This window comes from Ptiloglossa arizonensis, chromosome 12 (genome assembly GCF_051014685.1).
Source record: "Ptiloglossa arizonensis isolate GNS036 chromosome 12, iyPtiAriz1_principal, whole genome shotgun sequence".
Classification (NCBI taxonomy): Eukaryota; Metazoa; Arthropoda; class Insecta; order Hymenoptera; family Colletidae; genus Ptiloglossa; species Ptiloglossa arizonensis.
In genome coordinates this window covers 8,248,433-8,265,625 of record NC_135059.1, presented here as the reverse complement: position 1 = coordinate 8,265,625, position 17,193 = coordinate 8,248,433, and the positions used below count along the sequence as shown (strand labels likewise).

The following is a 17,193-nucleotide window of genomic DNA, read 5'->3' as shown; positions in this document are numbered from 1 at the left end:
AATAAAACAGAAATAAAAAAAATATCTTAGTTTCTTTTTATCGGGTTTATTACGTTTTGGGAAAAATAAAAATAAATATAGAGGTAATCGTCCTTATTGTTGAAAATATAGCTCGTGTAGAAAAAATATAATGAAAATATCAATTGAAGAATTGATAAGTATAATTTTAGTTAATCTGCCAACAGCAAATAAAAAAATTAATTCCAATGTTCGTAAAATTGAAGGATTTATAATTAATTTTGATTCGTACCGAGTTGCTAGTTATCTAAATACTTCAATTCCTGCAAGGATAGCAATGATTATTGTTGCTGATGTAGCTCATGTATCTACATCTAATGAACTGAAACAATAAATCCTGAAAATCTAATTCCTAGTATTGCATAAATTATACGTAAATTTCCAAATGTTCCTTTTTGTCTCTTTTATTAAAAGCAATACGAGAAATTAATCCAAATCCAGGAAGAAAAAATGAAAATAAACGTTGATACAAAATTAGATCTCCGTCTCCTGAAGAACAAAAAAAATAACGATTTGAATAACGATCGGTTAATAATATTGTAATAGTGCCTGCTGAAACTGTCAAAGATGACGATAACAAAATAATTCCAGTAAAAGCTGATCGCGAAAGCAAAAATATCTGCCCAAAATTGAATAAAACATTTCCTACTTTTAAAATGCAGAAACGCAGCACCGCGTATTATGCATAAATGCATAAATGCAGAAATGCTTCGAGCGAGATCCATCGTTCAAAGGGGTTAAATCGTCTTTATTGTTCGACGCGTCTTACCTGTATGTGTATACCTGTGTGTGTAATTAACAAACGTCGTCTGTCAATACCACCTGCATTTGCCATTTGTAAGAGTGGTTACGTAAGGGTCTCTCTTCGAGATCCGAATTATGTAACGGTACCGTTCCTCCAGTAATAATCATCGTGTATCCGTGACTCGGGTGATTGATACTGAAATGTCTTGCGTGGATCTCAATTTGCTTTCCCTGGATGTTTGCGATGAAAACAGAAACCGGTGACGCGGTGATCGTTTACGTTCCGACCGTTAAACAAATTGTTTTCGATTCTTTCCATTTATGTTTCACCGTTTGTCGCGCGAAATACCATCTAAACGAGAAAGCCCGTGGATCCGTCTCGAGCTCGAGCCCGAGCAGAAAAGTTGAGATTAGTAAACACTTGGTTGTTCCCCTTTTGTGTAGTACGCGAGAGTCTCTCGTCGTGAAGGAATTTTAAACGACTCTGGGTGGCTGTTTTCCTTTCGACGGCTCGTAGTCACGTTCATTCAGTCCACAAATGTCGCAACGGTGTGCGAGAGAGTCACTTATGAAATCACTGTTGAAATCTGTTTTTCCTCGGTTGATCCCCGGATAAGATTCATTCACGATTTCTTCGCCGTGAATCTCGTGATTGATGTGTTTCCTTAATCACTGATATCAAAGGAACACCATCGAACGATAATAGATAGCGTGTCGGTAAGTTTCTGACGGTAATCCACGGAAGTTCCTTCAAAGCAGAAGAACCTTGAGAGTCGCGGGAAACGGGTCTCGAAGTTCGCGTTGATCTCGAGATTTCTGCAATTAGTTACTTAACCCTTTGACGGTGGTGCATCTCTCGGATAGATCCGATAATGAGGACGACGCGATATTCGTGTATCGGTGTTATTGGTTGTCCACTGATCGTTGACCAAAACGGTACCTGGAAATACGTTTACTAACGAGTAAAGGTGTTACGGTAAGAAAAATGTAGAGAGCGTCTATTTACGTCTTTGGTATAGATTGATAGACTTGTGGGGGTGTATATGTATGCCTTTCGTATATATTGATAGTCTTAAAGGTGTATATATACATATATATTAATAGACTTGTAGAGGCATATATATCCGCCTTTCGTATATATTAAGACTTGTAAAGGCGTATAAATACGCCTGTCGTATATATTAATACTCTTAAAGGCGTATACATACGCCTTTCAAATATATTAATAGACTTCTAAAGGCGCATATATACGCCTTTCGTATATATTAATAGACTTGTAAAGGCGTATATATACACCTTTCGTAGTCAATGACTGGGTCAATATACACAAAGTAGTAATCACCGAATAATTATGACGACTTTTCCCCGGATACACGAAACGAAATTATAGTCATCGCTGTTCAGGTTTGTAGAGCGCGAGTACGGTGACAGTTAACGCAAGAACGTTAACACCAGAACTACCAAATGAGTCAATTTGACTTGTTTGAAACTTCTTTTGAAAATTACTCAATTAACAGTGTCTTTGTTTAAAATATTCATTGACAATTGTCGAAATAGAAGTAACTACTAATTGTACTTGTAAATTAAATTAGCCTTTCGTTATCTAACTTCGACGATACGTATGTGGTCTGATACAAATAATGATACGTTCACTGTCGGTAATTTTAATGTTAAAATCGTCACTCACAGAACATTTTTGTATCGTTGTATCTTCGTGAGTGTATTGTCGATGAATTGATGAGGTTTTCCCGGTGAAAGCGAACCCAAACGTGACTTAATTTGGAGAAAACATTTCTCGAAAACATCGAGTTACGTGCAATTAATTGAAACTGGTAAAAGAATTTAATTTTTCATTAGCGGACCTCCGATCGCGTGTTTCATCGTTCTTAATTTTATATTTCATACGCGTAAAGAAAAATTAACGATAATACGGTTAGAACGATAATTGTGTGTAATTCTTTAGTAAAAAATTTTCGATTACGGTTATATAAAATACTGTTATATAGTAAAATATAGAAATACAATTATTACTCTTCCAACAACGAGAATAAAAACAATATAAAAATATAAATTCGGTCGATAATCCGAATAATTAAAAAATTAATACTAGAATTGTATACGAGTAATATAATATGCAATTGGATAAATTAGTTCGTGTTAAAAGTCGTATTCTTGGAACGAATACCGACCTGTCCCGGATAACTGAAACGCCGAGGACCCCGTCTCGTTTAAGGTTATGTTTACATCTCGTCGACACGATGTAAACAACGTGCTTAAAAGCATCAGGGTTGCATTTATCAATGCTTTAATTGCAAACTGTTACTAAGTAATTCAGCGAGAGATACTTTGGTAAATTTCTTATTTATTACAGTATCGCTTAAGTTTAACATGCAATAATAAAATACACGCGTCGGTCGTAGTATTAAATTCCAGATTTTACGGATGCAATTATACTTCATCGCAAACAAAACAATTACGGATAATTTTATGCCAATGTTGCGAAGGTCGCGGATAACTGCGCGGCAATTATCCTTAACACTTTATTTTTTATCGATAACCGGCTGCAGTCGTGTTTTGCCATTAAATTGATCACACATACTCTCTCTCTCTCTCTTTGGAGCCGTTCGGTGGGATTTAATTACAATTTGTTATAGTTGTTCGATAAAAAAAAAAGAAAAGAAAAAAGGAACACCACTCGTTCCGTGTCTAAGGAGACATTACTTCTCCGAGTGTTCGCGTGCGGTTGCACGAGTTGTGAATAATTGGAACAATTTAAAATGCGAATTATCGTTTCACGTTGTGCAACTCGGTCAAGTAACACCGTGGCTTCTATTCTGGTTTGAAAAAGGGTTTAATGAGATGGAAGAGTAAAAGATTGGCTCCTCGATGAGCCGGCACATTTAACAGTGGCGAAACAAGACATTTCACGTAGCACATAATTATTGTATCATTAACAAAGTGTAATTAAGATCGACGCACGACGCGCCATATTTCATTTGGATAATAGATGAAACGATGTTTGAAAATACAGTGTGTTTGCCTTGGCCAACTTTGTACCTGTTATGTAACCGTGCGGATGATGAACTATTCGCCATAAAAAATCTACGGAGAAAGTTATCCCTGCTTTAAATATAATAACCGTTTAAACGATGATGGCTGCTAAGACACGAACGAACGAACGAACGAACGAACGAACGAAATGCGGTGGTGGCCGGTGCATTTGCTTTATATTCGAGCGATGAAACGTTGAGAATAGGAATTTATGTCGGCGGTTGATTATTCTCTGTTACATCGTGGTTAAAATGTAATTGATTTCGCGTTCTTTCGCCGATCGATGGACAGATAAACGGTGGTTATAGAGTTTGTGCGATAATTATGCATTGTAAGTAACTGTAACCGTCGAGATCCGACATCGAAAGCGTGGAAAAAGAATCGCGAGGTGTTCAAGATTGCATCGAGCGGTTGCACAAGCTCGTATTCATGAATTCTGAACAGTGGCATGCAGATAAACGGTAACCGATCCCGTCTACTTTATTCGACACAAGAGGAGGACAAGGTAGATTGAATTATAGGAAACGATCCTTTCGTTTTTATCGCGCGTTTCGTCTTCCGATGGTATAGTCGTTTCAATGTAGTATCGTGTTACGCGTTACAGAATCCACGGTTAGGTGGACTTGTACCCGCGTCGATGCTGACAAATGTAGAGATTTTAGGTACATCGGGTAGGTCGACATTGACGGTGTTCTTTTGCGCAATACGTAACAGTATATTTTGCCAATAGTCGATCGATTAAGTTACCTAGTCCTGAAATAAGATTCGTTGCAAATACGGGGAATTTTTTTGAAGAAATAAAGTTCGTTGCAAATACGGGGAATTTTTTTCGAAGAAATAAGGTTCGTTGCAAATACGCGGAATTTTTCTAAAGAAATAAGATTCTTTTTTAATAAAATTTTTTTAAAAATAAGATTCTTCTTTAAAGCAAGATTTCCTTTTTAAAATAAGTCAATGACAAGATAAATTTTCAGAAAAGTCTGTTACTTCTTTTGATAAAAATTTTGAATCAATGAGAACAACAAAGCTAATAACAAGAAATAAATGTCATAAGTTTGTTACAAGTATTGCATTGAGCTGTTACACAAAAGTAATATCGAGTTTCATTTTTGATTGATTGGGATTTATTTGCGGAGTTAATAATAAAAAAGAAGGTTGTCGTCAAGCCTCTCACAAATATTGTAAAATAATAAGGAATATTATTCTTAATTAAGCAAAATTGATTTGCAGAGTTAACAAACAGAGAAAGAATTCCATTGAAATTTTGCAGCGATGAAAGTTTAGTGTGAACTATACTTGTTATCGTATTTGTTAAAAATGATAATGTTTCTTATTTTTATTTACAATAGCCCTTATCTCTAACGAAATCTTAGATTCCGTACACTGAATCATCGCTGAGTCATTAGCTGAAACTGCTATCAACATCGTTTCTTTTATTGGTTCGTACTTTCTCAATAAGGTGCACCGCAAACCTTCTTTTAAAATATTGTTAGATAATAATACTGTTCGACAGAAATACGTATTCACGACAATCCATTGTTCGTCACTCGAGGGAAATATAGCGAGGAAAACAAACGAACCACTTTCCAAAGGTCAGTAGTTGTTGACTTATCGTAGGGCATATAAGAACTGTCTACGAGGAATCATCCTCACTCTCGATTTCGAGCATTCGTCGTACAATTGTCGTCGCGTTCACGTTGTAAAATAAGTGTCGAAATAATCGGTGTACTACGAAGATTGCAATATCCTCGAACAGTGTCGTAATTTTATTCGTGAAATAGAATCATCGCTTCGCTGCACCCGATCTACTACGTAACAAGGTACGAACTCTGAATGACTTCTCGAGTTTCACATTCGACTTTAAATCTTCGAGTTCAAGGTCATTTCAAACTCATTATACACGTCTCAATGAATATTCGTGTCAACTATAGTACACAGGGGGAAAATATGTACTCGCGTGTAAGGAAACCCGGTTGACCTTGAAAACTGTCGGAGGACAAAAAATATGTACTCGTGTGTAAGGAAACATGATTGACCTTCCATGCTCTAGAGGAGTGGGGGTATGAGATTGAAAAGAATCTCTCATTACAAAAATTTTCCTTTCAATGTTATTTGTTCCTCGAAACTATTCCATCAAGTGTAATAATTTTTTCGTACAGTCGCGATTAGAGAAGATAATTCACCTAACCTCTAAATTATTCTTTCTTTCAAACTATAATATTTAGTTACGTATGAGGGGTACGTAATACTTTTTCTTACAGTCGCGACTAGAGAAAATAATTCAATGATTTGTTTTTAGTAATCTGTTATTTTAAACATACAAGGGACCAATTTATGAACACATAACCTCTAAATTATTCTTTCTTCCAAACTATTCAATCACCTATAATATCTTTTTCGTACACTCTCGACTAGAGAAGATAATTCGGTAATATCAGTTTCAACTACCTCGTTAGTTTAAGCATACAAGTAATCGGTTTACGAAACATAACCTCTAAATTCTTTCGAGCTGATATTTTTACTGTTCCTCTGTAGCATGCGTCTCGACAGTTTTCGATTGTCCATTTCGAAACGATTTATCGTGTTGCACCGTGTTCTCGAAGGTGTCAAAATCGTGAATATTTTTCACGATGGTAAACCTTGATACTTCGTCAAAATACGCATCGTTAAATGCGCGATATTGGAATGACCGGCGATTATGTTATTATTCATGGACACGCACAACTGCACGTAACGTTACTTTTCACTTGTGCGGCACGGATTAGGGATTCCGCGCACGTCTCCATAAAGACCGAGTTAACCGAGCTCGAAATTAATTCGTCCGCATTTTCGGTATGACAGTGATAACGGTTGGCATTGAATCGTCATACGTGACACGGAAATACGGAGGCGTGCGATCGTTATACACGCGGAAGTCGCGGGCAATTTGTGTCACGTTTGTTTTAACGCGCGATTTCGTTTCGGCACGGTGCGTGGCGCGTATTCGAACATAATTATTCGAGGGACCGTAATGCAATTTGTATTGTAATCGAACAAAGAAAATAAAACGACGCATTGTTCTCCTCCTGCGCGGAGAACGTGTTCCTCGGTCGCATTAATATTTACTAGGGACACGAAGAACGGTTAACTTTTATTTTTTCATAATTGTCTTTGAATTTTTCCATTAAGGAAATATTTACGTGTAACAGTTTCGCGAAAAGAAATGTTTGCTTCGAGAATTGTCTTAAAAATTGCTCCATCGAAACAGATAATTGAACAGTCGGATAGTGAAGGTATTATGGAACCTATTTCGGTAGCTTTATTAGAAAAAATAATTCGAACGTTTCCTTTAAAGAAATATTTACTCTTGTTGCGTTTTCACGATAAAGAAAACCTTTTCAAGAATTGTTTTCGAAACTGTTCTATCGGAACGGATGATTCGAAACTCTGATAATAAAAGTATCACAGAAACAATTGTGTTGGAAGTTTTATTGAAAGTTTCGTGAAATAAACGAAATCTCGAATTTATAGTGTATCGTAGATAACAGTTTTATTTGACAATATAATACTCTTAATACGTTCATCTCGTTTAAAAGATACGATGCGATAAGAAAGTAATGTTTATCTCGTACAAAAGATACGAATTGATAAGAAATAAATAAGTTTCGTGAACGGTGTTGCACAAAGAAATGAATTTGTCAAGAATAACACCTAAAGAACGTTTAAGTTTAAACGATCGAAGACGTTCTTGCCGTCGACGAAGAAAGTATCTCTTCCTTTTACGCAAGAGTATTTATTTTTGTTTTTTAATAAATTTTACTCGTACCAGAGTTCATATTCTCTAGATCTTCCGTTCGTTTGTTCTCGTCGGGTCTTATAATGTGCGAATTTTCGTTATATAAGTTCCATTCCAACTGTTTCAACGGAACCTATGTATTGAAAAAAGTTCCATAACTGTTTCGACCCCTGATATTTACTACGGCTGTATTCTTCCGTTTGTTTTGCAGGTCTAGAGAGGAGAGGCCATCCAGAATGGTTCTGACCGTGACCGAGGACACACCAGCAGATATGCTGGCCGGAAGTATGGAGCTTCTGGTCCAGTTACCTCGGGAGCATCATCATCAGACGCAGAGGGTCACGGTACAAAGAAGGTAGTGTCTGAACAAGTTTCTATTTGTCGTTAGAATTGTACTCTGGGTTATTTCACAAGTTCGTCACTCTTGCAAACGATATCGAGGATTTTCTTGAAATTGACATACGACGGATTAAAAACTACGGAAGAATTAAAGCGGGGAAATTTAAATAATCGCTTAGTTGGTTTCGAATTTCAAAATCATCAACCGTACCAAATTGCTGTTATTCTTATTCTCACAGAGAAGGAAATTTGTCTCGTAAATCGAAAAGTTAGTTTCACAATGTGAAAATGACAAGAACTCAAAAAATATGAACGTATTCTTGGAAACTTTCTCTACGGGATAAAATTATTTTTAAATCGGGCATTTCATAATCGATTTTTTGTAAGTTTAGCGTTTTAAAATGTTTTCATATAGTCGATTATTTCTGTGTCGAACATTTCAAAGTGTTTTCATATAATTGATTATTTCCAGATTGAACATTTTAAAATGTTTTTATGTACTCGATTATATCTAAATTGGGCATTTCAAAATATTTTCACATAGTCGATTATGTCTAAATTGGGGATTTTAAATTAGGCAGGTTTCAAATACAGACTCTGCAACAATAAGAAACGTATTGCGTAAGTGGGTTACTTATATCGAATTAGTCTCACCGATAATTGCTCGAACCTCGTTGCCTGTACAAACTTCGTCTTGCTACTATCGAGGTTCGCCAGAGAGCTTCTCCGATCGTGAGATATTCCGTGTAAATAAACAACCGTGTAATTCGATACTTTCTGCTTCGTGGATCCCGGGTAGAGTTCGAACGAATCGAGAGAATAATGGCCGCTTCGACATCGCGCGATTTTCACGCTATTTCTTCCCTCGTGAAAACACGAATTGAAAGACGAGACCCGGGACTAGTTACGCCGTATAAAGAGACAGCCTAACGGTCCTTGGGACATCGAGCTGGAAATGAAATCGATTAGCTGCACGAAAAGCGGTGTACGCGGTTCGTTACACCAGATTTACCCGTTACAGGATCATCGGTTCGCTCTTGAAATTAATCTAACGGTCCGATTAGCGGATTAATTCCTGGATTACCGGATCCACGAGGTCGTAATACCTGTAATCTTCGTGTTATTACACCGTGACGATCCTCAAATTACCGCCCGTCTCCTAATGCATAATTATCAGGACGTTCTCTGCTTATTTCGCAACTACCACTTTTGCTCTTCTCGTTTCTCGCGGCCTTTTCTCGGTTAACAGAATTGACTGTACTTGATGGTTAGCAATGTAGTTCAGTGTTTGGTACACGTATACACGGGAACACCACGTAAATCGATAAAAAAGTACGCGCCAATTATTTTGGCTGCTCTTGGTCGTTGACTGTTTCTAATAGAATTCGATATTTCTGATAAATACGGGAATTTTACGGATTGCTAAGTACGCGCCAAATGTTTTGGCCGTTCTTGGTCGTTGACTGTTTTTAATAGAATTCAATATTTCTGATAAACACGGGAACTTTACGAATTGCTAAGTATGCGCCAAATGTTTTGGTTGCTCTTGGACGTGTTCGTAATTGTACAATACGTACAACTCAACTTTTCGTACTTGTAAATACAGGAACGACGTAAATGGCTAAAATACACGCCAATTGTTTTGGCTGCTCTTAATCGTTGACTCGAATAGAATTCGTTATTTCCGATAAACACTGGCACCTTGTGGATTGCTAAAGTACACGCCAAATGTTTTGGCTGTTCTTGAATGTTTACATTGTTTGCAACGCAATGCATTGTTTTATATTTATAGTCACAGAAACTTTATCAGTTATAAGTATATAAGTATTTTGGTTGCTCCGAGATATCGGGGATAAATCTAGTAGCAAGTTAAAATATTTCTCGTTCATTTTAAAATACTTAACGTTACAATTCAAATGAAAATTTCTACTCAATTAGTAAAATTGTTAATTTTCGATTCGTCATTCGAAATTTGTATCAAAATTCAAATTATACCTATTTCTCTCTTTAAATTTCGTCCACGTGGGTCTTTCTCAGCCAGAAATACGATGAACCGAACCTGCGCAAAGATCTATCTGAAATCTCGATCGTGTACGATCGCTATTAGAAAGGAACAGAAGACTCCGGATATTCAGAAAATGAATCAGCGATTCTTAAAAAGAAAAAAAAAAAAATTGCTCGCGCTTTCCCTTTAATCGGTAGCAATTTTTCAACGCAGATCGTTCGTAGTTCTGGCACGATCGATAAACGAAACGTTTCCTCTTGTCGAGTCGTGGAATTGCACTTTATCCCGTGCGGCTATTAAAACAAATGTAACACGTTGTAAGTATATCTGATTACATCTCTGGACTGTCAAACGAATCTCAGTTAGTGTGCTTTCTAACGACGCTAAAAACCATTCGAGGAGGAGAAATTCGGTCGTCGAGATCGGTTTCTTTCCTCCTCCACCTCCTCCTCCACCTCAGCCTCCTCCTTGGTCGTTGAAACGTTTTTCTATGGGTGACGATTATTTGCCCGCGCTTTCCAGAAATTCGGGTCGCACCGTGGAAATCGTAGCAGCAGGATATAAGCTACGATTCAAAGAGAAATGATACGTCCTTCGTGTCGGTAAAAGAATCATAGCTAACGATCCGTTTACTGGCGCGAGAATTGTTCCGGTTGAAAGAAAGTTTCTATTCGTTGTTACACTCGAGCGGAGAGAAAAGTGTCTTTCATTTCAAGAAACGTCTGTTGCTTCTGTCTTCGAGTAACGCGACGATGGTTAATTTCAATTCCTCGCGATTATGTTCTGTACGCGCTCATTGGATCGAGTTACCCGCGACGACCAAAGTTATCGATGTAGCTTCAACGAGGACAGATTTTTTGTCGGATGAAAGTTTCGAACAATGAATAAAAGATCATTTCTGTCCGTTATTCGATGAATAGAAATTTGCAATGAATGACTTGGGATTAGTGTAGAATAAACGACGAAATATTCTACATGTTCAGTATCATCGTTCAAACTTTAAATTCATTTCCAAATTTCACTAAAATTCATATGAACGAAGTACCCAGAAAATGGTAACAGAGTGTTACAGAATAGCACTGTTTGGGACGCGACGAATGACTTGGGATGGTGTAGAATAATTTAAAATACATTGTATCCATCATCGAGATGTTTGGGAGCGAAGTGTAAGGACCTCCTGGATTTCTGTTCCCAGTACGCCGATGATGGACCTCCTCGTGCAGATCGCCACAGCACACAAATTGGCAGCCTCGAGCTATACACTACAAGCGATAGGAGAACGTGGCATGGTCCTACCTCATCAACCGAATACACCTATCGGCGCGTTGGATGCGCTACAGGTACTCCATCAAGAGTTTTAATCGATTTATGTTAGGTCTGGGTCAAGTCTTTCAAGTTGATAATGTAGGTATAATTGATGCGAGGTTCCGATGTAGGTTGAAAACGTAAACTATCATTATTATTGAGGATTCGTTAAACCTCTCCCAAGATTCACACGCACACTCGCCTTTTTGCAATAATTCCTTAGGGGAGTTTCATTTTTCGAACGAGTGGAAAGAAATCTTTTTAGTGGGAAATATTCAATTATTATCAACGCTAAAACTACCGACAGATTTCGTAATATTAAGGTATATCTTATGTATAATATATATCTAAAAGAAAATCAATTTATATAATTGATATATAGTTGACATTGCAACTATTTTTAATACAGAGATTTTAATGCAGAATACAGAATTTCGTTTTTTTTCCCCTATTGATTCGGTCGTTAAATATATTTTCTGTGATCGGTCACAACTTTTGCACAAATCGAATTTCGTTAACGAAATTTGGTAGATTTATAGTTTAATATATGTACCTTCGGATAATATGCAAACATTTGCTAAAATTACATAAGCGTTTTTGAAAAAAATTTCCAAATGCCATCTTGTTTTCCAACTCGTCATCTTGTAATCCATTAAATCTTCAACAAAGACTGAAATTCTTCGTGAAAAAGAGGATGACGAATGATAATTCTTTTTCTCGAGTAGACAGTGCGTTAAGATTGACTAATTTGTGATGTTACAGGTAAAATTGCTACCAAAACAAGGCACCTTCGTGCCGCGGAGAACGAAGCAGGCCAATCAGCCTTTCGAAACGACTTTCAGGTTACAGGTAAAGAAACGTTTAAATATCCAAGCTCGTGATAAACGTAGTACAATCTCGAAATAACGATAAAAGCTTACGTGACTTCGTTGTTCTATTTCTAACTGTTGACACACGGTCCTTATCTATAATGATTCCTCGATCAATCAGTTAGCGATTACGACGATTGTGCAATTGCTGCAGGTGCATCTACCAAGAAATCAGCTATACGTGTCGAGAGTCAGTCCGAAAATGAACCTGGGTGAAATTTTGGACGAGGTGTGTCGCGAGAAGAATCTGGATAGGAATAAATACGAACTCCGTCATCCAGGTATAATTATATTATAATTATAATTACTCATTTATGAAAATAAATCATTTTCAGAAGCATTTTCAATTTTAAATCGCACCGTAACGCTCTCGACTTTGTTTACAGAATAACAAATCGGTAGTTTGCTATTTTCTTTTATTATCACTGTTTCGTATGTTTGCATTTTACATAATAAACTTGGGAAATTATTTCTCTTTTTGAATTTTACTACGTCACGTGATCTGTGTAAAATAAAATTTAAAATACGTAAAATGTAAACATAGAAAATACTAATAAAAAGATTTCATACTTCTTGCTACTTGCTTTTTCTTTTTTTTTAAGCGTTGGTATAATTTTTTTTGAGTATTATGATTGTTGATTTATTTCAAAAGATTTAAAGCAACATTTTATCGGTGAAAATTCTTGATCAAAGTTGTAAACATTGACCGTGCTCACCTGTTAGTGGAAGTATGCATTTGCCATAATTGTTATTCAGAATAATCCTTATTTGGAAAAAGAAATTTGGAATTTAGTAATAATTTCAATTCTTTTTTTTTTCTTTTTCTTTTTTTACTTTTTAACATTAATAGATTTTCTAATAATTATCAAGTACGAATCGCTTTTTTGATAATTGTAACAGTTCTTACAAAATCGATTTCCGAAGTCAAATTGATGTCTTCGATCCAGTCTGTTCTACTGACACCGATTTTTGCCAATTATACCATATTTGCAATTTGACAGCTCAACTTGGATTTGCTAATTCATAGGAATATGGAAAAGTATTCACCGTAAAACTGTTCACTTTGTAATAGAAATCAACCTTAACTCAATCTCATTCAAAATTGGACTTTCACCACTTTCACAAAAACCGGCTCAGTCAATACTTTCATTTTTAAGGTTACTGAACGTTTCGAATATTTCAATACTCTCGAAGAAAGCCATTTTAAACATTCGAGATTTTCAAGACTTTTCAACAAAATTAAGTCCATCCAGCCGGTGACAAAAGCCAACGTTAAGCGAGTCAAATTTTCACTTGCTACTTCAGTATCCATCGTGAAATATTTAATTCCGTACTTCGAACGTTAATTTCCATTCGCCGTGTAACAAATGACCAATTGTTCATTTTTAGTATTGTTTTAGTAGTCTATATCGTATCGATCGCGTTATTGTACAAACATTTTTAAATCTGTATCCAGACGTAAAAATTTTGCGCTTTATTCTCAGATTCGAAACGATTCGAAACTGACGTTTCGCGAAGGATGATTAAAATCATCGTTAAGAGTTAAGAGTGAAAGGTTTATAGCGAAACAAAGCGCGATTCTTGAAAAGAAGAGATATCAGCTCGAGACTTCACAGTGGCGAGAATATTAACGGGCAGTAAATTGTGTTAAGCAATTAAGACATTTACATAAGATTCCGAACGAAAGAGCGAAGATTTATTATTACGATTTCTTCACCCACGCAAGAAAGCTCGAACCGATAACTTTGCTTCGTTCGATTGGTGGATGCTCATTGCTCTGGAAAACGCGACAATTCCTACACGGAATTAGATTCGTTCGAGGCTTGATATTTAAACCGGTAGCACTGGCCTGGCTACGTTTTTACCGATCGAACCCCTTTTTCGTTGCTTCAACAGGTTTGCATACCGAATCGTTCGGATTTTCGAACAAAAAGCACGTCAGTTGGTAAAGATCAAACGAGTCAGAATTCTGCAAAAATCAATGGTCGAGAGCTGTTCATTTTTAAACGTCGATAATTATGCAGTGAAATGTCTGTTTATGTAACTGGGTAGAAAAGGGGTCGAATTGACGAATATGCGACTGTGACTGTAAATTGTACAATAATAAACGGTTATATGCACATATTTATGGTGAAATTGAAGAAGACGTACATGTTTGTTCGAAGAGAAATTAAAGAGTATTGTAGTAAAAAATTACGAAATGTATTCTCTATTTCGGTGTTCAATCGGTGTTATATTTTAATTTTTCACGGTTGTACTGAAAAACGTGTATAATTGTTTTCGTTCTTTGGGAAGCGTTTTTCTTTTTTCTTTTTTCTTTTTTTTCTTCTTTTCTTTTCTTTTATTCTTTCTACGTGTTCCTTAAGCGGAGGGACACAGAAAGCAAAATTATGCAGGCCTTCCACTTACCATCAAAACAGTTTCAGAGTTCGGATAAACACGTTCCGATGTCGAAAATAAATTTTCATTCGAATACTACCGCTAATTACCAAAAAACCGTGTTTATCGTCCAGATAACAGTCAAGGCTTCGGTTTGGATTGCATGCTAATGAAGCGTAGAACGTTTAAATGAACGTTGAACTGCACGTGGTGGCACAGGATAGTCGTAACAGAGTTTTTTTATTACCTGGAATGTTGTTCAGGATTGAAGAGCTTCGAGAATGTTCAAAATCTTGGCAAGCCTAGTAGTTTCAACAAACTCTGTCCTCTCTGAACCGTGGGTACGTGTTCCAGTGAAATAATTCTTGTAAGAGTATTCTTTCATGTTATAATATTTAATACTCTAACCATTAATACTAAGAAGAAGTGGTGCCCACAAATGACTCAATATTATTGAAACAATATTTCCAATTTCTTAGGTGTGTACTTTTTTAAGGGTTAAATATAGAGATTGAGGGTGACGTTCTCTAGAATTGTAATCTTCCCTATATGCTATAATAATGAACACTCTAACCATTAATATTAAGAAGTGTGCACAAATTAATATTATTAACATAATATTTCAAAATGTTCACATATCTTACTGTACTGACAGATTTTCATTAACCTTAAATATTTTTTAAATGTTCCTTTTTAAGGATTGAAGAATGACGTTCTCTAGAATTGCAATGTTCCCTGTATGCTATAATAATGAACGCTCTAACCATTAATATTAAGAAAACTCGACGCGCACAAACGACTTAATATTATTAATACAATGTTCCCAATTGTTCACACGTCTCAATATATTTACATAATTTCAGTAGTTCGAACCACGGATACATTCGCGCACCGATAAAGTAATTTTTAACACGATTAAAGTTTGCCTACCTCGGACGTAAATGGGTTAATCCGTGATACATTGACATCTCGTTATCGTTAATCCGCGCGATGTGCATACTATTTGTGCAGCGTACGTCGATATCAATTTTCATAAATACCTTACCATGAAACGCGTATCAGATTCACGGTAGAAGTCAGTGGTTCCTTCGACTGGGTTTGTCAAACGTACGGCTTCCGAAGCCATCCATATTGTGCATATAAATACATACGTATCCGTATATGTATGTAACTGTGCCCTCACAATCCAATTTTCTTGAAATTCTGCATTCCTGTTCATCACGTGGATGAAAGTCTTCTTGCGAGTGTTCGGCGTGTGACACGATTCCAGATTCCAGAAGGTACATTAATTTTATTCCTTTTTGTCCGGTTCTTCGTCAAACGAGTACATCTGTATTCAAGGAAAAAGATTTCTATTTTTCTTGTCGACAAGAGCCGACACTATTAAAATTTTCTTCGTTCGTTTCCACGTCTAACTACGTACGACCTAAAGTCAAGGATAATATTAATATGCATTAAGATCGAGCAGAAACCAACGATGACATCTTTTCATCTCGATAAACGTTTTGAAGAATAAAAAACGAATAATTTTATATTTCTTGCTTTAGAGTGAACGTTAGAGTTTGAATTATATTCCTTGCTTTAGAGTGAACGTTAGAGTTTGAATTATATTCCTTGCTCTAGAGTAAACGTTAGAGTCTGAATTATAGAATGAGACAGTTCACATTGAACGATTAAAATTAAACTGGGATAAATAGCTATACGTTTGTTTTATCTGTCTTTTATGCTAATAAAATTTCGCCTATGTTTGGTAGTGACAAATCGAAGAAAGCGTAAGGAGAAAATTAAGAATGTATGATAAGGATGTAAGAGAGTTCAGAGAAGTGAAAATTGAAACTTCTAACAAAAGAAAATAAATGGTTGAAGAAATAAACTACTTTCTGGCGCAGTTGCCAGAAAAACGATAAAACGGCTTGAAATAGTAAGAAGAAATAAAAAATGACAGTGTCAAAAAAGATCACACAACGATTACATTTCAATCGATGGGAGCGGAGCACTCTTATCGCATAAAAACTAAGTGAGCTATGCAAACAATAACATCACAGGCTCGAGCCAAGATTACGAGAAGACCCGATAGACCAGTTTAGTATCATCATAACTCACATCTCTCCAGTAGAGAAAAATAAATTCCTCTTGAATCCCCCAAGACCCAGGTGTACCAGTTTACGGGTTAATAAATCCTTTAGGAGCGTATTTCTGAGATCATAAATTAGAAGAAAATGTTAAAATCGATTTTTTCAAAGTGCTAGATTACATCCTTTACTCTATCGCTCATGGCGTGTTAAGATTAGCACATTGAATTTCATACGATTTAAAATAAAATTGAAAACAACTTCACCGATTATTTTACGCTTTTCTATTCTCGGTAGGGACCTGTACAATTCTACGAAAAAAAAATTGAAATAGAATTACAATTTTACATCGTGCAGTTAAAAATAAATCAGTCGATGCATTTTTTCAGGAAAAGCATACCGCGTATTTAAACATTAATTGGTACGGTAAAATGTTTATTTCGGTAACAGTAATTCAACGTCCGGTTCTCCGAGTATTGTGTCGGGTTTCTCACGCTCAAAAGTGAGCTCAAGAGTGTATAAATTTAGTATGTATCGTGAGATAATAGTAATAATAACATGACCTCACTTCTTTCCAAGCAGTTTTTGTTCTCTTCACTTTCGCCAATACGAAAGTGTTAACACTAGTCGTTAACC

The 17,193-nt window shown here is 36.1% G+C and overlaps 1 protein-coding gene across 17 annotated transcripts in view; it reads left to right on the top strand.

Moving 5' to 3' along the window:
* The window catches only part of LOC143153525 (uncharacterized), a 138,329-nt gene that overhangs the window by 108,199 nt on the left and 12,937 nt on the right, over positions 1 to 17,193 (top strand). For 14 of the 17 annotated variants that reach the window (XM_076324850.1, XM_076324853.1, XM_076324861.1 and 11 more), the window contains 4 exons: positions 7,800 to 7,943; positions 11,128 to 11,272; positions 12,000 to 12,086; positions 12,258 to 12,387. In XM_076324850.1, coding sequence (XP_076180965.1) covers positions 7,800 to 7,943; positions 11,128 to 11,272; positions 12,000 to 12,086; positions 12,258 to 12,387 — 506 coding nt within the window. The remainder of the gene's footprint in view (positions 1 to 7,799; positions 7,944 to 11,127; positions 11,273 to 11,999; positions 12,087 to 12,257; positions 12,388 to 17,193) is intronic. The other 3 variants (XM_076324862.1, XM_076324851.1, XM_076324848.1) reach the window with 1 other exon arrangement.